The following is a 23,898-nucleotide window of genomic DNA, read 5'->3' on the forward strand; positions in this document are numbered from 1 at the left end:
ATGTAGCTTCGAGCTGCTAGCCTTAAGCAGAGATGAGGAGCGGACTTCAGAGATCTGTTCATTTTAACACCTTTCTAAATCGAAATGACCAGATTTTAATTTTTTTTTCAGTATTCAGCCCCAGCAGACGCTGATTCAAGATACATCACTTGAGGCTTTATTTCACAGCACTCCCTCTGGAGCCACAGAAGTTTTTTTCACATTTGCCCTAATACTTACAAACGCCTGCAAACAGACATTGCCGTGTAAAATCGGTGGGATTCCCCTTTAACCGATTAGTTAAACCAGTAAAATGAAGCTACAGCCGGCAGGTGATTAGCGTAGCTTTTAGCATAAAGAGCATGAAGAAAGGGAATTCACATCATCAGTCAAAGGTGCCCCCAGTAATTTTATACACTGAGGTTATTATGTCATGTTTATATTCTTTTGTTGTTTGTTCTTATCGTTGATGTTTATTTTATTTTTTTTATCTTAACATGTTAATTTGTGAGCTTAAGGGGAGCTGGTGGGTGGGTTTTACTTTTTTCTTTGGACGGAGCCAGGCAGGGTTTTTCTTTACTGTTTTTATGCTAAGAATCCACTGTGTCTAGCTTCATAGTCACTGTACAGACATGAGGGTAGTAGCAATTGTAATTCTTGGCTTTGAAGCAAATACCTTTTTCCCCCAAAATGCCACCAATAGTTAGTTGCGGTAAGCAGATAAAGAGTGCTGGAGGGATGACGTGCTTTCGTTGAGTTAGCATCACCCTGATCCTCTTTTATTTTGGATTACTGCAGAAAATAAGCTCTGTGGCAAACACAAGTTTATGTTTTGTTCAGCAAGACAATCTTCACAAATGTGAAAGTCCAAAAATACTAAATTATTTCCAGGTCTTAGGACTCATTCCTTTGACTGTATGTTGATCGCTTTGTGTTTATTCCAAAACATTTGGTTTTATGCAAAATGATGGCACATAAGCACAAGGACGAACAATCTGGTGTAGAAGGCAAAATAATTGTTTTAACGTGATCCTCATTCATTTAAAGTTTTATCCAAATTCAATCAGCTACTGTGTCACTCCAGCTGAGTCGAGTTAACATGACATGATTTCATCTCCTGTAATGACTTGTTCTGTGTCTGAACCGCAACTTGATACAGAACCGTTCATGACTCACTGGGATAATTGTGTGGAACAGCATGGTACCACATGTTGAATTGGCCTTTGGACAAACCAAAGTCAACCAGTGGCAACCAGCTGAGACTAATCAGATAAGAGTTGTCCCAGATTTTTCTCATGTATGTGTTTTGACTCATTATCAGCGGCTATCGGACTTTGCCGTAACCTTGACCCTCTTATTGATCTCTTCCCTTAAATCACCAGCTTTAAACTGAGGACTTTCAACTTGACGAGACACGCGGCTTCACAGAGACACGGTGGCTCATTTGGAGAACTGGTTTTGCACACTACATTTCTGTTTCTGAAAGATGATGTGAGCTGGATATGCGAATGATGAAATGAAAAGCAAATATCTGACAAATCAAATAACATCAAAAAGATTCAGATAAACCCTTTAAGAGATGAAAGTGCTGGTGTAATTTGAAAGTTTTTTGCAGCATTGCAAAGTTTAGTTGCCTGTTTGTTTTCTCTGTTTTATTGAGCTGCACATGCTTTGGATGCAATGTGTGCAATTTTACCTGCTTTGTTTACAAACTGCTGTGCTTCATCAATAGTTAACCAATCAGAAAAGATCTCTCATAACCGCAGTAATTGATTGACTTGAGTTGTGACTGAAAAATGCACTCACCAAATCCAAACACAACAAAACATATGGATCCACTTAGTTTGCGTGTGAGAAGTGTTATGAACTTTTTTTTATGGAAGAGTCAGTGTTCATCAATCAAATGAGATGCGGGTAAGAGTAATGACCTATCAGGTCCGTGATAAAATGATCAATACACGTTAGAGTGCCGCCATGTGAGGAACATTCACACAGAAACAGAGAGGAGGCAATCTTTGAAAACAGGCCACATGTACAACATTAATTGACTGATTTAATGGGCTGGAAGGCAAATGTTCTCTCAGAGATAATTCACACCACACTGACGAGTTTGACAGATAATATGAGAGAGGGGAGTTCCAGAAACAGTTGTGGAAATGAGTGATCAGCAGCTCTATAGGTAGCTCTGGCTGTCGGTCTACAAAAATCTCAACACCCACAGTTTGGCCACAGTTTCCTTCTCTCTTTTTAAAGGAAACAGGGGACAGATAGTGAGGAAAGACATGCAGCAAAGGGCCAATGGCCGGATTTGAACCCAGGCCTCAGTACACGGGGCACCTCTCTCTGGTGAGGTATCAGCATGCCCTTAGCTGCAGTTTTCACCCTAGGACTCCAAATATTTGGTATGGCAGTCAGCTGTGTGTATGTATGAAGGTGTGTGTTTATATTCATGACAACTGAATAAAATGTGTGAGCATGGCCTATAAGTAAACGGCTCATAACTTCTAAACTGGCGGGTGAAAACATAACCTTCTGTGTGGGGGTAAAAATGGCATTGGATGGTCATCTTGCTGACACATTATTCATGACTGAAGATGGTTGACAACTAGTCACTTTCCAATAACTCCTGTAGCTACTGTAGGTGTTACTTTCTACATTTGGTGGCATTTGTTGCCATCATTGGCACGTGTACGTGGCAAACGTTGGTGCAGAAACTTCAGCCAGCTCTGTGCACCTTATTGCTGACAAATGGTACAGAAGTTGTCAAGACTGATTCATCATTTTCAACTAATCGGCAACTGATGCTTTTCCTTGCTTTGTAATTCAAAGCAGCCGCCCCCACAAACGCACCACACTATGCTCTGACTAACTCTGAGCTGGCACACGGACTGATTTGTTAAAAAGACGCAAGAAAGTGGAGAGTGGGCTGATTGCAGTGGAAGGATAACGGCATCACTGGGTGAGAAATAGTAGTCAGGGAACTATTTCTGGGCACATGCCCAACTAGGCCAATTTCTGACCTGTTTTCCCGTCCAAATCAGCATCTTACTGCCAGCTGGACAGTAGGCAGTCTATTGTTAAACCCTGCATTAGCTTTCATATATCCTCTTATCACTCATTGTGTTGTAAACCTGCTTTAAAATGATCACGGCTGTGTAGTAAAGCTTTATGTTGCGCCATTCCTCTCCTCCCACTGTATTATCTCTCCTCTGAGTGTGCTGCCACCCATTCAGTAGGACAGCTAATGGGGGTTGTAAGCAGTTAACAGGGCTGTGAGGCTCTTGTTGGGAACATTAACGTAGCAACACGACAACAATGAATGTGTTATCTGTCCTCGCCATGGCAACATGCAGACAACTTTTAATAAGTGGGTCTGAGCAGGGACGCTGTCGTTGTGTTAGTGGAATTTTAAGAGGAATATTAATTAGCAGGATGAAAGGAGATGTAACACTGTTGCTATATGACAAGCACTATGGTGGGATGGTTTGTCAAAGCCTATTTTAAAAATGCAAAGCTAGCAGAGCCTTAATCATTTGAATTAAATATAAATAGTCAAGCTGAAGCCAGGCTGCAATAAATGTTTTTTGGTTGAAATGCCATAATTACACTAATGTCATATTTATAGTCACTTTTAATGGAAACATCTCTCCAAGAAGCTTGTTGGTGTTGTTCTGTCAGTGTAATTGCTTAAGCCAGTCCACAAACAGCCCAGGGACTGCATGAGTAGATGTAAACCAGGCTTTGAGGAGAACTTTTGAGGTGTAAAATCCCACCGCTGTTCACTTTTAGTTTGTATTACCACGGTTAAACTTAGTGTCAGAGAAGAGGAGCACAGGCTTGTGGCTCAGCCAGCAGCTGCTGCCGCTCAGTAATTTACAGGTCTTCAAGTGTTGTAAGAGCACTTAGAGCTGTGAAATGAACTCCAGATGAGGAGAACGAACCGCTGCTGGAGGTATGATGCGTCCCTGTTGACTTTACTGCAGGCCTTTTTATCTGTGGGGATCTAAATATGTTTGCTTTTCCATGCAAGACTCAGGACTTGGCAGAGAACCATGAGCCTCAGGTTTTGTGTGGCAGCTGATATGTGTGTTTGTTGTGGTAGGTTGGAGAATTGTCAGTGTTTCTATGCCTGGGAATTTATAGATTTGTACTTTGCTCTTAGGTTATGTTATATGTACAGTACACTGCTACATGCCTTTATGTCCTCTGCGTCAGCTGAACTTTGGTCAGGGCTCGTATTTATTAAAGTTCCAAGAAAAACACCACAGAAGGCTGTAAAGGGGCCTCATTAGGAGGAAAAAAATATTTCTCGAGTGTGAGAAATAACACACATTTATCAATCAACGTACATCATCTTAGAGTTAAGTATCGGAGTAAACACAGCAAACAAGACCATCACTTCTACATGGTTTTCAGGTTCGATCCTTCGCGCAATGATAAGCATATAATTTAAACTATTTTTTTTATGAAGGAGTGCCAAGGATGAATTATGGAGTCTCACAGCCTGAGGAAAGAAGCTGCTCTGTTGTCTGGTGGTACAGATACTTCTGTTTTGCCACATTGCGTCAGAATAGCAGGCTTGTAAAGAAACATTTAATGTTGGCCTGGCTGCTTCTACTATCTTACTGTTAAATTATTGTTTTGCTCCATGAGGTAAAATTTCGCCGTCATAAAAAGTTTAATTTTGAACCACAAGAAGTCCTTCAGACGTCTTGAGTTTTCTTGAATTTGAGTGTTTTCTTAAATTTTAATGAAGAGTTTAACCCCTACATCCAAAATTTGACTTTCAGCAGTTCTGATAGTTTTGACCTCTGTTTTTCAGGTTCTCAGTGTTCTGAGGCCAGATGTTGGTCAGACCACAAAGAGTCAGCGTGATGCAATGTCTGTGTGCTGTGTGTCTGTACATGTGTGTGTCAGCATTTTAAGTCGAGGCAGCTGCAACCTTTCGAGCCGAGTTGACAGGTCACAGAGACAGGAAGTGCCAAGAGGCCGGGCCGTTGAACCTCGGAGCGGAAGTTGAACGGACAACTTGATGAAGAGTGTTGTAAAAGTCGATACAGAGTCAAACTGAATGCAGGGTCACACCGGCCTCTCCTCCTCTCTCTCCTGTGGCACGAGGCAGAATTAAAATGAGGTTTGAGATCACAAAGCACTCATGTCAATAAGGTTCAGAGATTTTGTCATAAAAGGAAGCCAAAGATCTGACGCCTCTGAAATGTGATTCTGTTTTTGACCTTGGACTTTCCTTTAACCCGTCCAAATAAATGCACATCTTTTTGCAGCACTTGAATAACGATCCCAAAAAAGGGAATTTTAAATCTCACTTTCTCATTCCTTTTGTGTGTCTCTCTCCAGACGGGAACCATAACATGACCATGGCCTCTAACTCCATGACAATGCCCATGTCAGACCCCAGCGCCTGGGCAACAGCCATGAGCAACCTGGGGATGCCTCCGATAAGCATGACTGGACAGCAGCTCGTGCCAGGTACCCACTAAAAACGTGCTACAGTACATGCTGCCAAACAGGTCACACGGTGCCACACAAAAGGACATTGTATTGCACAGCGTATATTGGTGTGGGAATTTCTATCCCAGAGCTCATATAGAACCTGAATTTACTGGATTTATGTTGACACTTGGGGTATTTTGAAGATAAGTAAGGTATAGCTGCCTACATGTTTAGAGGTGGGAGAAAGAGCCGCCTTAAACTTACAGAACATTTTTTTGGTTGTTGACTTGAATTCACAGACTGGCTGGAAAAAATGTGTGTGGGAGGACAGATGAGTAACAGTGTTTCCTCCCCCTCTGCTGCCCTCGAAGTGCCCTTGAGCAAATCAGTTCGCACCAGCAGTGAAGCAGTTGTACTCATCGCACTGGGCAGCTCCCGATGCGTCAACGTTTGAATGTCTGGAGCCTCTGCATCTCCTCCCCCAGGCAGTTATAATTAAGGATATGCTGTTAGATCATTTTCCTGCTTAAGCAAAGGTTTTAAAATGCCAAATGTGCCCAGAGGACAATGACTTGTGTTGTGTTTTTATACCTGTGTGGGGCCCGTGGGGGTGGTAAGTCATCCTTGTCTGACTGTACAAAGTCCAGCTGGGGCTCAGGGTGTTTACAGTATATCTTGTAACCCCTTTAAGGAGTTTCCTTGCTGTTTCACAAGTCACAGAAGAGTTAGTAATCCTCATCCAGCCCCCATCGGGTTGACTAGGTTCATCCTGGCTGTCTGAGCACATACAGTATATGCAAGTTTATATGCAGATAAAAGATTTATGGATTTTTTGAAATGTTCTTTCCAAGAATTGGATGAGAAGACTGACAGCTCACTCATGTCTGTACATGAAATACAGCTACAGCCAGCTCACCTTGCATGGCAGCTGGGTTATCCAGGTTCAGGATATGTGCTTGTGGCCAAACACACAGTGGCTCAACCAATCAGCATCAAATGATCCTAGCTGCAGGCGTGTGATGTGATGACCAGCGAGAGAAGGGACTCTTCATTTGAAAACAACAACTGCAGCTCCTGAAGAGGTTTGTGTAGATGCTGCTGTTATGTCAGAACTGCAGAGTATAGGGACGGGTACTGAAACCTGGTGAGTAGTAGTAAGAGTAAGAGTACCAGTAAGAGTAGTAGTATCCATAAAATCCTGACGATACCCCTTCCTAGCCAAGTATATTCTGCTTTTCCAGGTGGCACCTTTGGTGGGGGGTTTTGTGTAACATAAGGCTAACTCGCCTGGCTCTGTCCAAAGGCAACATAATCCATCTACTAGCACCTCTAAAGCTCAGTGCAGGACTGTTTCTTGGACAATCACAGTGGCTTTATGGAGTCTCTAATGGTGGTTGTAAAACCAAACTGTCCACCTGTTTCCACTGTTAATGCTTAACTAAACTAACCAGCTGCTGGCTGGAGCTTCATATAACCAAACAGACACTGGTATCGATCTTCTCATCTAACTTACGGCAAGGAAATCATCCTTCCCAAAATGTCAGACTGTTCCACAGGCTCAGCCTTTATTCATAGAACTATAGTTATGATGTAGCACTAGTGCCTGCTTTCAGGTCGCTTTGGGTCAGCAGCTGAAAGTATGCCAGCATGTAGCAGTATGTGTGTGTTGGCATATCAAATGTGCCAAGTTTACAACAACAGGGTTAAGGAGAGGATAATGTTTCTGCACGCTGATCCCCTCTGAATAAACTAGCTCGCTTAAAGTCAAGATATGTAAACACATCAACATCCCTATAATCCCTCTAAGGCTTGCTTCCTTAAACTATGGTTCACAACCCCAACTGAGACATGAGCAGACTTCTTTTGTTGAACAGTGTGATTCAACGGGTACAGCGATGCCCTGAAAACACAAATTCCACAGTTACAAAGCAGTAATACAAATACAGTCAACAATAAAATAAGTTATTTATCCAAAAACCATAAACCTGTGATAAACAGTGATGCATAAACAGCTTATTGAAATCAAATGACAGTTCCCCTGTTTATTAACATACTGTAACGTTGTGAGTGCTATTTAAAAAAAAGCTTTTTTAATTGTAGTGATTAAATATGAAGTTATTAAATCTCCAGAATGGTCTGTATTTTGCAGGCAGATTAATACTAACACCAGGTTATACATCACAGCTGAACTGGGTGTGCATTGGTACACTGCACCAGGAAAAAAGGAATGAATTCTCTCTAATGAGATATTTTTGCAGCATTTAATTTAGAGCAACTGGTACCGTCTGCCAGTCGTATTTAGTTTGAGAAAAATAACTGCGTAAGAAATTGGTCTCTCAAATTGCTTTTAGAAATACCCTTCAAACTAGTTTATTTGCACAGTGTCCCAAAGAATGTTGCTTTTATTCAGAACCTTGTCTTTTGAAAGGAAAGTTATTAAATCAGAATAATAGGAGACTGTGAATATACTAAAACGCTAAGAAGCAAAAGGTCTCATTATTACACTACATTAACATGATAAAGTACTTCGAGTACAAGGAGTTAGTAATTCCCACAGAACTAGAGTACCAGTCAAAGTAGACTAGCAGTTCTTAAAGGTCAAAGGGAAGAGGTCATTTCTAACATTTGAGCCCAGGCAGAGTCACAGCCGCTGTTTGCCTCGCTGTCTGCAACCATGTTGATTTTAGATGATATCAGGTGTTAGGAAGGTTTCAAAACACCCACACTGAGTTATATTACTGTTATTCATCTTTATGCATTATTCATTATTAATCTGTTAAAGCAATGCCTACAGTGCATAAATATTGCACTGTATGATATAATGTAACTCAATCCCATTTCGTAATTTTTACCTCTACCCCTCGTTTTCCAAGTCCTCTCGCCCCTCAGAAGAGTTACCGGGGATAATGGCTCAAGTCTCCTATGAAATCGAACAACCCTTCAAGACCCTCATATGTCATCACTAGTTGTGGTGTTTATGAAAACAGACGCAACCAGACATTTTCAATATGCTGTCCTCAGCTGTGGTGATTTCTCTTGCGTTTCTATGGCAATCCCGATATTATCACAGTGTCGCTTGCCATTTATTCCAAGGAGATAGAAAAGCACGAACGCTCGCAACCCCTTCACAACTTCACCCCATCGATCATGTCATCCAATAAAAAACAACACTGCGTCATTAGCTAGCTGCTCGCAATGTTTTACAGGCTAACATTCCCAAGTGGAGCAATTTTTGCTGCTGGACTTTATATAAAAATTTGGGCGTCATATGCCAACAAAGGGGGAGGGATAGCTTAAGAGACATCAGAAGGCTAGCAATGTTTCATACCTATTATAAAGAAAAGGACCAAAATACATTGAAATGACAGAGAATCTCATAACCCTTGATTCGAGATGTGCCTTTGAAAAACCTCAGTTTTGAGGACCCTGCAGCTGTAACACTTCATCCTACCTATCCCAGCAAGAACCGGGACACCCTACCCCTAGGCATGAATGTGCAAAATGGGGCGTAAGTTGGGACTTAACTGCTGTCATCTCACATCGTCCTCCCTTAGGTTGAGTGTTACCTGATATGCCATTCAATTTTTCAAACATAAGTTGCCGTGAATGGAAAGTGAGAATATCCTCTGACGAGATACTATTGTTTTTTTCATTATTACTGTGGTTGTACAAGGGTTTTTTAACCTCTTGCCCCCGTCCTACAGCAAGAGTAGTTTTTATAGACTCATCTGATATGAAAACAATCTCCTCAACCGCTTAATATTTCTTTTACTGCAGGTTATTCAATTGATTTTCTTTTCTTTGTGCATAACAGATAAGGGATTGAGTTAATACATGTATTAAAGTGATCTTAGAAGGTGGCAACATTACGAGGTGTGCATTTAATCTCTCTGTGCCTGTGCTGCTGCAGCCTTTACATTAATCTAAAGGCCTTTGCTTCAGACCTGTGCCGTGTTTAAAATAATACATAAATTGCTCTGACGAAATAAGATTGCCAGTAGTATCACTGCAAAATATCTCTGTGCTTCTTATCTGTGAATGTGGATTTATATTGAATATTGTAGTATAGTTGCTACTATACTGTTGCATTAAAGTATATATATCCCTGCCCAGGTTTCATGTTGGTTTTTTTGGCAATTGGGATTTATCCAAGGATGCATCGAGCTGACTCAGGAAGATAGAGCTATGACTCTATTCTGTCTGAGGAAAAGCACTCCTAGAAACACTCATAAACAGTACGCAACACCCGCAGACCCGCACAGGGAAATACACAGAACAGTGGCTCGGTCATATAAGTCGTCAAGAGGCAACTTCTTGTTTGGGTCGCAGACACAAGGCTCTAAATTTGACTTTATAAAGATGATTAGCTACATGCCAAATAACAAAGCTCAAACCTTTTTTGCACTGACTGACTAAAACAGTGACTTTAAGTATTTTAATCGTGTAAAATTTCCATCTAATTCTATTACAGAAGTTCAAAGTAAAGGGTCACGTTTAATGCAAAGTTTTTAGTGTGATTCATTACAGGAGACAGAATCACCAACTACTTGAATAATAAACACTTGAAAAACACATTATGTTCATTAAGTCTGCATTAATTTAATTAATATTTTCACGTTGACTCAATATGATAGAAAAACCTTCCATTAAATGTGACACTTAAATTGAACTTATGTAACATTAGATAGAAAATTTACATGTCATTGAAATACAGTACTTCAAGTCACTGTTTTGGGCAAAATATCTTTTAATGTGCAGACTTTTCTAGCTGGCAATATACTCACTTATGAATGAATTTGCAGTTAATGAGGCTAAATGTCATGAGATTACTATGTTCAGGGAGGTTGGAGCTTGTGGATTCAACATGGAAACTGTCTTCCCTCGTTGACGCCGCATGTTTGTTTCGCACCCAATCACAGAGCTGTGTCATTGATATGTCCTTAACAGAACACACACACACACACACACACACACACACACACACACACACACACACACACACTTTTAATAACACTTAATTAACATTACTTTCAGATCACTTGACAAATATTTTGGAACCAAGAGCTTTAAGATTAGTGAAGCTTTGATGCGCGTGCCCATTTGTTTATTATTTCCCAGTGTCATTATAACCTCAGAGAGCACCTCAGTGTTGAGTGAAAACACTACATTCAGTCTTTTCCATTTAACTTTCCATGTGTAACATAAGGGAAGGCTCCACTGTTTCACTCTCCATCTCCATCTTTATTCGCTCCTTGTTGGGATGCTTTTCCTGTATTTAATTGGGCAAATGCTGTTTTTCTCTTTTTACATTCACAGCTTCTATTGAGGTTTTGGAATGAAGCTCATATATATTTTATACTGTTGTCACCTTGAAAAAACACAAAATCATTCAAAAATGTCCTCCAACAAATTGAAAATAAGCGATTCAGCGGATTCAATGGAAGGCCGAGTGTCGACCGAATATAGATACATAATATGATCTTTATTCCAGTTGTTCCACTGTTATCTGGGGATAGCGACCAAGGAAAACAATGCCTCTTCTTGTTTTGGTTATGCAATGGCAGATGCACCTCCTTCTTGCCCAAATAGCACAGTGAACGCAAGGTTTATAAGGCCAATCCGTACATGGATGGTGTCATTTTTCTATAGCCATTGTACTGTGCAATCAGTATTAACTTCAGAATGATTAAGTAGCAAAAAGCTGTCTATTGCTAGTTTAAACTATGATGCTAACTATAACAGTGTTAGAGCTGAAATAGATATTGGCAGTGTTCTTTTTGAAAGACTTCATGCCGTGAATACAGATTTAGCTGAATATTTTGTTGGATTAAAACATATTGTGAATTTGGAAAACAATTACATCTTCCTTTTTGGCTTGTGGACTGGAGTTATTGAAAATGTTTGGATCACACAAGTAGTAAACAATCATGTGCAGTAAAATACTAATAATATTAGTGTAGCTTAATCTTTATCTTTATCTTTATCCACTATTCGCACCAGCCCTACTATTAATGGCACTTAACACATGCTTTTCATATTCGTCCTCACATACTGTACATGCATATGAATGTCTCTGAGTCCATATTTAAGATAAGTGTATGTGCACGTTGCTGCCCTTCTGTACCAGTCCCCCATATTGAATTTCATTTGTGGTGTTTACTGCTCTCACACTCAGAACGGCCTCTGCCAGCTCTCCTTTCAAGAGTATCATAAACATTACCGACAGAGTGGGGAGCTGTCCAGCATGATGGAGATAGGAGGGAAACACTCTTACCCACGCATTGAGTTGGAGCTGTGTGGAGGGGATTTGATCTGTGTGGCATACAAAAGGATCAAGCCTTAGTTGCGGTAGTATATCTCCATTAAAGTCGTTTTGCTGAAGCACTTCCTGAAGGGTGGCGTTGAGTGGAGAGAAGGGCGGAGAAAGAGATGGAGAGGGAGGATAGTCGGGCGAAGAGGACAGCTGTGTGTCCCCACATGGATCATCTGGAAAAGCAGCTGGTGCTTCCCTACCTTTTGCCTCTTCCTTCCTCCTCTCTCTTTCTCTAATCCCCCTCCCTCTTTCTCTTTCTCCCTCGCCAGCCCAAATTACCCAACATCTTCATTAATGTCTCATTACAGCTGAGTCAGCCACTATAACCCACAGCCACATTAGAGCACACGCTGCGCGTTTGGTGTTTTAGAGAGCTGAGCACTTTTTAGCCCGTCACACTGAAAAACTCAAACAGTGCATGTGATGTACTGGATTCTGCTGCAGTACACATCAATTCAATGAAATAATGAAATAAAACCTGAAATAGCTCTCTTTTAATCCTTTAAATCTATAGTTTAGATCACGTCTTCTTTAAACACCTTTCGCTTAAACATTATTAGTCATTTGGTGAGAACATTGGTTATTTTCTACCTTCTCAATAGAACTGTATTATATAATCTCCACGCTCATAAGGAAATCGGTGAGGTACTTTTGTCTCAGCGGAGCTCAGTATTATCCATCTGCAGACAGACAAGCCCACACTTCGTCAGCCAGAATGGAATAATTCAGTTTGAAGTACTCCTACCAGCTCATTTCCTTTTTCCTCAACTCCAACCATCTCTATCTGTCTCTCCGTTTAACCATTTATGAAGAGGAAATCTCAGGTCAATCAAAGTTGGCTGCTAAGTGCTGTCTGAGTTATGACTGTGCGTCCACACTGTGCTCTTAAACAGACAGCTGAAAGGAGGCTTTCCAGCAGTAAACCTGACCTTCACGGCACTCCATCCATAATCCATATGTTCACTAGACTTAGCAGAGAGATGCATGGTCAAGCTTCCAGTCTGTTAGCTCTGAACCTACTGAACCACTCTGCACGTAGCACACGCAAATGCATGCCATCCCCCTTGAGCCTCCCACACACACACACACACACACACACACACACACAGGCAAGGCAAAGAGCATAACTTAAGGCAAGCTATAAAAGATGCAGGCACACGCTCTCGGTTCTGTGTTGTGTTTTATTGTCTTTGAACTGATCCAGGTGGATTAATTACGACTCTCAGTCGTGACTAAAAGAATCCTGCTCTGTTTTGACTCTAAACTAGAAAAAAGTGACCAGGTCATTTTCCACCCGAGCAGTGTGTGTAAGATTAATGTGCAGCTTGTTCATATTTTTTAAATTAAGGCCCAAACATTTGGGAAAATTTGCTGTCATACTTGAATTTAGGTGAGAAGATTAATATCAGTCTCATCTTCGGAGTTAAGTGCAGAGAGAAAAAGCTTTTCTTAGCACTCATACTAGAAAGTTTAAAAGTCAAAAGAGAAACGATAAAGCTCCAAAACTGTCTTGTTGACATGTTGCATCCTGTAAGCTAGTAAATTAGCCATCATTAAATCAAATATAGAGTTCCTGACTCTGTTTCTGTTTCTAGAAACTAAGCAGACCCATGAAAACATCTAATACGCTCCATCGGGTGCACCAATAAAGAGGCAAACCACTGGTAAAGAACGGTAAATCTGCACAAATGAAAACCAGTCTAATTAACATACAAGTGCACAGAACAGTCCTTGTGTGGGAGCATTTCTGCTCTCCATTTACAAGAACATGTCCTCATGCCTAAACGACTAGGAATAGGATGAATAGGATGATTGCCAGTGACTCCCAACATGACATACATTGCTGTTCCCAAAACAATATGACCATTGCAATGCACCAGCAACAGCCGTACCAGAACATCATTGGCCTACGTTACTAACAATGTACCTGACATAACTTAACTACATTAGTACGTTGAAATGACTCAGTGTTGGACACCAACAGTGGTTTCCTGGTCGATAGTCCTGTGACGTTTGTCCCCACGGTCCATCCTCGACCTCACTGCCTTGTCGCTCTTTCTACTACTTCGCTTAATTTCCTCCTTTGCTGCTGTAATAATTACTTCCGCCACAAAAGGTCACTGCCTGACAATAAACTTTATTGTTGGTCGCAATAAGCTGCTTTCACAGTCAACCTACATGGTCGTTCTCTGCTAATGTGTTCTCTCCTTTCCTCGTCTCCAATTAGATTTACAGCAAAGTACATAATTACAGCACGATAACTCAGGTCGTAGATACCATCCCCCTCCCCTCCTCTGGAAAAGCTTGAAAATTCACACATAATCGTAACTGAAGTTTTGGAGTCCTAACAATGTATTCGGGATAGACTTTAGATATTTGGTATCGGTGGTATCACAGATTTACCAAAGTAGTCTAGGGGTAATTTATGGTGTCACCATTATTTAGTCTGACCACCAAATAGCACGGCAAGTTTGACCCCAATATGTATGTCTTGGTCACAGTTCTTCTTTAAAAAAAATATCTAAGGGATCTCCATAAAGATGGTTTGTTTATGTTATTGCGTTTACACAAAAAGAAAAAATGTCATCGGCCCATATTTCTTCTGATTTTTTTAATTCTCTACGATCAATAGTGGCCTGAAAATCCAGTGTCAGTTGGTTTGTAGTTGGGAGTTTGTTAGTTGAAAGAGGTGAATGGCTCTGCACACTTGAACAGTTGTTATTCGACCTCTGTTCCAATCGAAGGTGGTTATGTTATCTTTGAATAATGTCCCCTGGCTCTTTGTTCCAATAATAATTAATATAGCTGTAATTTTTTACTCGCAATGGCAGGTGAAATGAAGCCTACATGAGAATGAGGGAGATGTCAATCAAGCACAGTCTGAGCGCGCCCACACAGTCCAGAGAAAACGTCTGAACAGGCACGATAATTAACACCAGTGTGGGTGTAACATGGCTGTGCAGGACTTTTAAACCCACCAATACTGGCAAGACTTTTGAGAAGTTGCATATTGCAAACTGGTCATTATGTCACAGTGTGTCTTTTTCTATGCTATACATGCAAAATACACAATGTACTGTACGTGTACGTATGACAGCTTTGGAGTTGTTACCAGCCTGTTTTTAGGCAAGGCTGATCACATATGGGACCTATCTCTGTACTAAACTGACACATGAAATTGATATTGATTTTCCCTTCTAGCTGCTGGTAAGAAAACAAGTTTAATATGCAAAAATGACAGATTTCCTTTTACTTTCCTGCATTTCATCCTCGATTATTATATCGGTATTGTCCGGACAGCTGCACTAACAGACTGTCAAGCACTTTGTCAGTCCTGCCTTCGGATAAGTGCTGTATTGAGGATTATTATTAATAAAGTATTAATGGTGTGGACAGATAATATGATGGAGTGAATGAAGATGTCCTTTTGCAAAAGTGTCACATTTCAGCCCGGAAAAGTGCCTTAATTTGATTTAATTTGATGTTATCTGTCACTTTCCAAGAGTCTTTTGTCATTCTGTAACAGGGCCACTTTATTTTTAGAAGTAAAGTGTTTTCTTTTCTTTTCGGAGGCATGAGGCAGGCTTGGCGTCAGTCTGAATTAGTTTATTTGTCCATCACACATGCCATCCGAATTTGATGAAGCTTACAAAAATGATACATCTCAACACTGCAATCATCTTTATCGATTTGTCAGTCGCATAACAAGCAAAGGTCAAAACAAACATCAAACACAGCATACTTGTCACTTATTGGTTCAGAAGAGGAGCTATATTAAGACGTTCTCCTTTCAAAAGAGTTTAAGCTGTCATCAGCCCCATTACTGCAACTGAACAATCAGCTCAGCTCACGCAAAACTATTTGAAGATTCATGACATAAACAAAAAGATCAGCGTACGCACAAAGACAGAAATACTGCACGTGTATGCAATCTTTTCATCAGAATGATAAAGCAATGTGTGAATTTCAAGTTAACCATGTAGACACTCACTAAATCACCTGATTTCATGCCAATACTCCTGCTTACTCTACTTAGGGTGACCAGATGTTACAGCAGTTGAAAAACCAGAGTTTTGATTAGTTATGGCCTAATAAAACATGAAATACTGATGGTTGGGAAACACTTTCTTGGTGTCACCCTGCAGCCGGCTCTGCATTGGCTACAGCAGTTCAGATCCTACTTGCTATATGTATATGTATATATATATGTATATATATGTGTGTATATGTATATATACATATATATATATATGTATATGTATATATATATTTATATGTGTGTGTGTAGGATGGCAGGTTTAGTGTCAACATAGTTTCTCCCTCGCTAATATTTGATTTATTTATTCTAAATTATAGCTAAATAAATGCAGTATGGCTAAGTGCAATATCCACATTGTAAGAAGCTCCAGTTTATATAATATATAAAAGGTAAAATGTGTGACCAAAGCTTTATAAAGAAGTACTGTTGTGCTGCAGAGACGCTCTGGCCTACGAATTTTGATCTTCAGCTCAATGAAAACATGTTTGTTTGGTGCAGACCCCAACAAATGTCACGTCATCATGATTTTGATAGTTTTCAGTCAATCAATTTCTGTCCAAAATAATCGCAATATGAGTTTTTTTAACCATATTGTGCAGCCTTACAAATTGCCATGTTAGATATGTGAAATCATAAACGTTCTTTTCTTTCCTTTTTTTTTGTTTTTGTGTAAAAAACACGTATAAACATCTTTTCCTTTAAAGTCAGAGTCCTTGTGGCCACAGTAGAGTTACCATTTTGTTCGGCACAGCTTAAAGTTATTGAATTCCAGGCAGGTAAACTTTGTATTCAATTTGAGTTGTGTTGACCATAAAGATGAGAAGTCTATTGATCGATATATGATAGATATCTTTATGGTCGGGTTCGGCGAATAGAGGTTGTATAGGTTGGAGCGGTGTTATTGTTGGGATATTGAATGGAGGTGGTTATATCACTGAGTCATACACCCACACTGTGATGACAGCAGAATACCGTAGAATAGCCAGAGAAATGGTTCTCCTCTATCTCTCCCCTCTCTGTCAAAAATGATTACGTCTGCCTTTCTGTTTTGGTGTTCCTCTCTGTCTTCCTCCCCCGCTCTCTCTCTCTCTCTCTCTCTCTGACCTTACAACCTTACAAGCTACTTCTTATTATCACAGACACACAGACACTCTCATCTCTAAATCTGGCAGGATTTATTCACTATGGCAGCTATGTCTAAGGAACTTTATCTCAGGGATATAACTTCACTTTTTCAAGAGTTTTCAAGAGACTTTATGAATCATCATTCTATCATTGTCCTATAGAGAACGATCGAGGCAGTTTAACTTTTTTGTAACGATTACATCTTGTAATCAACGATTTAGTCCTAAGAATCAAAAACTATATTAAAAAAAATGCACAAATCCGCAAATATTACTATGTAAGTGAAGTTGTCAAAAAAGTTTGAACATTTTTCGTTTCAACACTAAAAAGGCCAAGCCACAGCTGCAGTCCACTGACTTCATTGTTTCCAGACTGTCAGTCCATGACTTTCTGTACAAACCTCGCTGTTTCTCCTGCAAGTTAAATCCTGTCTTGAGCCATCTTCTTGTATTTTAAATTTACTCTGAGTTTGTTTTTTTTCTCCACAGGATGAGCTGCCTGTCCTTCTACTTTATTTACTTATTAATCAGCTCAGTGTAACGTTTGACTCGTGTGTGAAAATGGAGGTCGAACATGTTTTTTCATGGTAATCTGGCAGATGGAAACTTGGCCTATAGGCATATTTGAAAACCAGTTGACCAATGGAAACAACATTAAAGCCATCAGGAGAGAAGGACTTCGTAATGTTAGCTGCAAGTAGATACTGGTATTCTCCATTAGCTAGAGCACACCTTTAACCGTCACATTTCGTCCGGAACAATTATTTAAATTATCGAGGAGCATTGTAAATATTTAATTCCCGCCATGTTAATCTCGTCCGACCTGGGAGTTTAAACTGTAAACGTCTGAACTGGAACGTTGCCAGTAGGGGTTGCTGCTAGCAACGGTATGTTCAACTGAAACCTACTGCCAGTGGCTAAACAGAAATATTAAACTGTCAGCTAATTAGTGATTATTTACCCCGGAGTTACATTTTCATGAAGAGTAAAGGGGCTTGTTAAACAATATGCTCGCTGCCAGCATTAAGCCTAAACCCAATTTGATTTCATGCCTCATAACATTTGTTTTCTTTGGTGTCTTTTGTTTTCTTATGCAGCTCATTCAAAGGTATCGCCACTGTAATTAGTTATGCAGTATCAGTAATAGGCCGGTTTTCCAGCCTTGTTAATTTCGTCTCTTAACTTGGCCTTAAATTAAATTCCACAAAGCATTAAAAAGGCCTTGAAAGGTTTTTTTAATGTGGCTTCCTGAAGGTTATAGATGTTCTTTTAAATTGCGTAGTGCCGTTCAGAATATCTGTTAACTTTGAGGGCACAGCACAGTCCCTTTTATACAAAAGTACAGGACGTATTGACTCCGATCCAATGATCACTTGCCCTACTGCATTTGGAGGTTAGTGGTCAGAGTCGGCTTAAAGGGATTAAGTGTTTTTCATGCTTGCAGATCCTGGTGCTGCAGCTGTAAGACTGTAATCACTAGCCGCCTTTTAGTAAATAATAATGAATAGTCAGTGAATGTCTTCATTCGTATTCACTGCAAGATGGCAGTTCTATTAACTTACAGCACTCCAGGACAACAAGAGCATTTATGATGGGCTCCCATTATAGAAATAGATGTTTCTATTAGAAGCTATAATGGCATTGATTGGATGGTTGGGACTCGTATTAGAAATGTTACTGGATGGAGGCCACAAGGCAGCTTCTACTGAGACTGAGAAAGATATGTGGATTAATTTAGCATTTCTTTCTCCCTGATTCACACACAAAAACAATCACAAACATGAGTGGAATTCGCTCAGTTTTTAGTATTTTTGAATGAACAAAAAGGTTCGCAAGAGGAGATGAGTTTCCCATGGCTCTCTCTGCTGTGTTCGCTCCGCACACACAAACACGCACATTCACATACTCTGTGATCTGATCTACTGCAGCGATCAGCGAGTGATTGGTTTAACTGACTGACTGAGGTTAATGTGCTATAAAGAGTCAGAGCAGAATGAATAGGATCAAAATTAACTATGGAAATTGTGGTTTCACAAGGTTTAAGAGGCTCAGTCTACGCTGAACAAATGTGATAAGGTATATCTGTCACAATACAGAAAATTAAATGAAGAATTCATCATGGTTAATACGAATTGATGGATTTCAGAGAGATATCTGATGAAGATTAGGAGGGAAATTGAGATGCAGATGGGGGGCAGTTGGCAGGGTGAGTAAAAGGCCAAGTTCCAGGAGGCCTGGGCCTGTCTGTTCATCAGAAAATATTACCCATATTACCCAGCATGCCTCACAGCGGCTGCCTCTGTCCCCCCGACCGCCACCCATGGCTGACTCTGCTGAGAGGGAACATTTACTGTGGAAATCGCAGTTTGAAGAGGAAGGAAAGGGGAGGAGAGGTTGTGTCGAGGCAGAGATGGGAGTACAACAGTGATAGCCAGGAGCTTGTTGTAGTCAAATTTATATTTCGTAAATTTAATTTCACGTCTGTGCTCAGGCGGCCTGAAATGCAGTTACATTAAACAAACCTCCGGGAAAGATTTCACATTAGAAATAAAGTGCCAGGATGAGGGTGTACTGTACGTGTAAATGCTTTAGAGCAGTGGCATGTACAGTAATGAAGGAGCACACAGAGAAGTGGAAAAAAAGAAGAAGGAAGGAGTCGAAACAGTAAGTGAGAGAAAAAGAGATCAGAGATAAACAGACACAGAGACTAGCGGCCTTGTGTGGGCGGTCAGAGAACTAGAAGGTTTCTCTTGATGTTTTTGTTTAAGGGCACTTTCATGATCTCTGGGTCTCGGAGGAGTTTCTCAGCACAGACCCCTTTTGCACTGAAACCACTCAAATAATGGGTCATCGTGCTGTTAGTGATGAAACATAAAACGTGGCTTCCGGACCGAAGCGCCATCGTTGCCATAGTGACGAGAGGGCCGGATCAGCTCCCCTGGAAGAGGAGACAGCACATATTATCTCATCACGCAGGTCTCTGCTGCTGCTGCTGCTGCTGCCGCTTCCTGCACACGCACATACTCTTAAATGGGGTGTATGTGTGTAGATGGACGTTTGTAAAAAAAACAGGACTGTTGCTGTAAAGTGGACTTCATGCTCAGGGATAGGGTTAGAGTGGTTTGATGACTCCCTGCAGCAGTCACATGGTGAGTTTTGGTCTTGAAATTCTCGTTCTTGTAATTTCAGTTGCAAAAGCCTTCATGCTGCATGCACGTGGATTCAGGCACATGGTAGACAGCAAACTGGATATCATATAAGTGGATGAGAGCAGGAGGGTAAAATTACAGTAGGTGAGAAAACTGGCAGAGAATACGAGCAGCGGTAAAGGTAAATGTCATTGCTGTCTAAGAACAAAATATAAGAAATTAGGCTAGTGTATTGCAAGACTAGCGCCCTGCCAAGCCTAAATTGACTCCCAGCTGGGCCTAAGCATCTGATCATTTTTACCTCCACAAAGGAAGTTGTGTCTTCACCTACGTCTGTTCATTTGTCAGCAGGATTACACAAACACTACTGCTCATCCCATCAACTTTTTTATTTGTTATTTGAACTCTTTTGCCGTCTACCACAAAGGAATTTACCATTGTCTCATTTCTCCCTCACACAAGGAAAAAATGTGACTTTGCGTTATGGCAGGAATTTAATATTCATATTCATTCAAGTTTGCAATAGAATATTAAGAGAAAGCTACATTTTATACATGTATTACCAGAATAATTAAATATAAAGATAAACACAGAATAAGTTCATTCACTATATTTTATTCTGTACTTTGTAAACGATAAGACATCACCATGGCAACATATTGTTAGATTTCTACAATGCAGTTTAAATCAGCTATCGGTAGAGTTCTCTTATAGTATGTCCACCGTTTTTGATCGATGACTAAAGTTTTCCCATTTTTCTTTCACAATTGTCAACTTTGAAGTAAGATAGCCCAAAATCACTCAGTGTAAAAGCTCCTCAAGAGAGTGGGACATTGAGAAAGAACAAAAAAAAAGAGTCAAGCTTTCTAATGCAGTCTCTCCAGTCTGTTACATTCAACTGAGATGGCTGTGAGTGGAGGAAGAAATTGTATTTATTTGTCTTCTATTGTGGATTTTGATTGTATGATTTGACAGTGTGATTGCCAAGTGTTGGTGCAAAAGAAAGAGCCCCCCCCCTTTGATTCGGTTGGACTTGGAGCAAAACATGACATTCAGCGTGATGGTTCATATTGCTGGATCTTTCGTCTCTCTGTTAAACGCCACCGCTGCTCTGCTAGAGATGTCAACAAGGAGTCACTGTGTCTTCTTCTAATCCTCACAAACAAGAAAGACAACATGAACCAACAAAAATATGCCCGGAAATCCAATCTGCTGCTTCCAATTGAATCTGGATACAATTTTACTGATGAAACATGTTCTGAGTCTTATTTTAGTCTTGTTTTCATATTTGACATTTCGGTGAACTTTGGCATTCTGTTATTGGATTAAGGGGTTAAACAGAATATGTGATATTTTTAAAATATGCTAAAACAAATAACACACAAGGGTGTCATACGAGGTGAAGCATCCACGCTCCTAATCAGATTAGTTCTCACTCTAAATGTGATCTTAATTTGCCCTCAATCAGCGTTTAAGTTGTGAACACAACAGAACATAAAAATGAATTTCTTGAGGCGTTTGTGCGCATGTAAAGTAAAGAAATATCAGATCGGAGCCTGAAAGGATTACGATGGCAAAGGAAACGGAGCAAAACAGATAAACAAACTAACAATACAGAAATGTGCAGGCGTAGAAGGAGGCAGATACACACATACACACAGAGTAACTCAGCCCTGAGCAGTCAGATCATGTCTGTTGAAGGTAGAGTGTTGACCTGAGTTCATCGTGCTGGAAGCAGGTGAGGCTGAAATGTAACCCTGGAGACGACTTTTTTGTCTGATCTCGATGTTTTCCTGGGTCAGACAGAGCCTTATTTAATCCTTTGTACAGAGAGCAGAACATAAATCCAGGAACATTAACACAAACACGATCACATTTTGACTGACAGAAAAAATACATTAATGCTAATCTTTTTTGACACGACGTACAGCTGGATACGTACATCTACCCAGCAGGTCTGCAGGCTCAGTTTATGAAAGCTGCTCATATGTCAAATTTCAGATGACTGTTCATATCCATTCAGGAAGTCAGCCGTATCCCCCATCAGTATGTACTGCCAGTGATGGTGAAAAGTCATGCGTGTACAGAGTAACAATTGCATCCACGTCCATTTTCTGTCCGACTCGTCTCCCACTTGATTCGATGGGATGTGCCTTCAAGCTTTGGCTGAATATATGTTTTTTTTCCTCCTTTGTCTTTGTCTTCAGTGCGAACTCTTACTGCTGCCAAACTGCAAATGACCAACAACAAGTGTAATAACAGTATCAGGTTACTGACGTAAAACTGACTTCTTGTCTTAGTAGTGATGGCGTTGTCAGATCTGAGTAGGCAGACAGGTCTGATTTTTAACACTTACTCAGGAGCCAGATTGGAACTAAAATGAGGCCGTGCAACAGGAATCTATTTGCCTTTGAAAACATCAAATCGTACAGTGAAAAGAAATAGAAAAAACTAAAATAAAGTATACAATAAGACATTCAAATAATAAAACAATCTCATTTTCTATTAGACCTGATTGCGCCTGGTTTTAAGTCTAGATCTCTAAAAGAAACTCACTTAGGCTCACATGGGATCATTGATGCATACTCTTATAGAACATGGTCTTTTCTCTAAATAACCTGTCCTAAATTTAATTAAAATAGAGAAGGGTAATGGAAAATCTGAGGGAGCCATGCTGAGTATTTCTGAGGGCTCACTAGTGTGATGCATGACCTTTCTTCACCCTTGCTTGGTGATGAATGTTAGAGAAGTTGGCTAAAGCACTTGTGAAGCAGCTGCTCGCAACCCTTCATCTTTTGCCGTCTGGCGTGTTTTCCACTTTGGCTGACAGAGATGTCAGCTGCCATGCAGAAGAGGCTGAACTTTAACCAGAACACCCTTTTTTTTCTTTCTCTGTGACTGTGAGTAAATCTGATATTTTCACATCAAAGGACATAAAACCTGCCGACAACCTTACCACTGGCCACTTGAGGCAGGCTCCTCTAGCGAGCCATTCCCCGCAAGACCCCATGTTAAAATGTCTAACTTTACAGCAGAAGTAAACATGTTTACAGCTTGGTACGTTCATGACAACTGTACTGGGGGTACATTTTTTTATAACTCACTCATTTAAATTACATTCAATAAAGCTTAAAGTTATGCATAATTAAGGAAGTTGACACTTTGAGTGATAGCTAGCCACTAGCTGTCAGCAACCAGGCTTCATGTGGCTTACATCAGCTCCACCCATGCTCCACTGCCAAAATGGCGACTGCCGGAGCTACCACACTGAGCTTCAACTATAGCTGACGTCCCTGAGCCTATGTCCATGTTATGTACAGTCTATGCCTAAAACATGAGTTCTGAGCCTTTAGACTTGACATTTAGGATAGGAGCTTATTATTGGGTAGCTGCTATGCAGGTGCTCCAGACTGTAATGTAAAGTAATGTGTATTAATCCTCAACCTGCACAGAAAAAGCCCTGCTCTTTTAATTTATCAGTGCAGAATGTTTCCAACCATATAGCAGTGAATTTTCTTAACTTCAAGGCATTGATTGGTTTCTCTTAATTTCAGTTTGGTATTAAAACCACTAGCTATAAATAATCTTAAAGTGCAGAACAGTTAATGTTTGGTGCTGAAAGCACTGACTCCTGAAAAATCCACCTTTTACTTATGTTCCCTCCTTGTGCTGATTTAACACTCTGATTTTAAAATATTAGAGGAGGCTGCCCAACAAAATCAAGCCCAGAAACAATAACGAGCCTGGATATTGTGAAAAAGATACTTTCCATAACAGCACCGTTATTCAGCAGACAGCTATTGTTTTTCTGTCTCAACAAATACAGATAAGAATACAATTAGT

At 40.3% G+C, this 23,898-nt stretch overlaps 1 protein-coding gene across 1 annotated transcript in view; it reads left to right on the top strand.

Moving 5' to 3' along the window:
• LOC141013701 (ecto-NOX disulfide-thiol exchanger 2-like) overlaps positions 1-23,898 on the top strand; it is a 168,853-nt gene that overhangs the window by 86,203 nt on the left and 58,752 nt on the right. Inside the window, exon 3 of the mRNA XM_073487525.1 lies at positions 5,335-5,466. Within this exon, the coding sequence (XP_073343626.1) occupies positions 5,335-5,466 (132 nt within the window). The remainder of the gene's footprint in view (positions 1-5,334; positions 5,467-23,898) is intronic.

Source organism: Pagrus major, chromosome 18, assembly GCF_040436345.1.
Source record: "Pagrus major chromosome 18, Pma_NU_1.0".
NCBI lineage: Eukaryota > Metazoa > Chordata > Actinopteri > Spariformes > Sparidae > Pagrus > Pagrus major.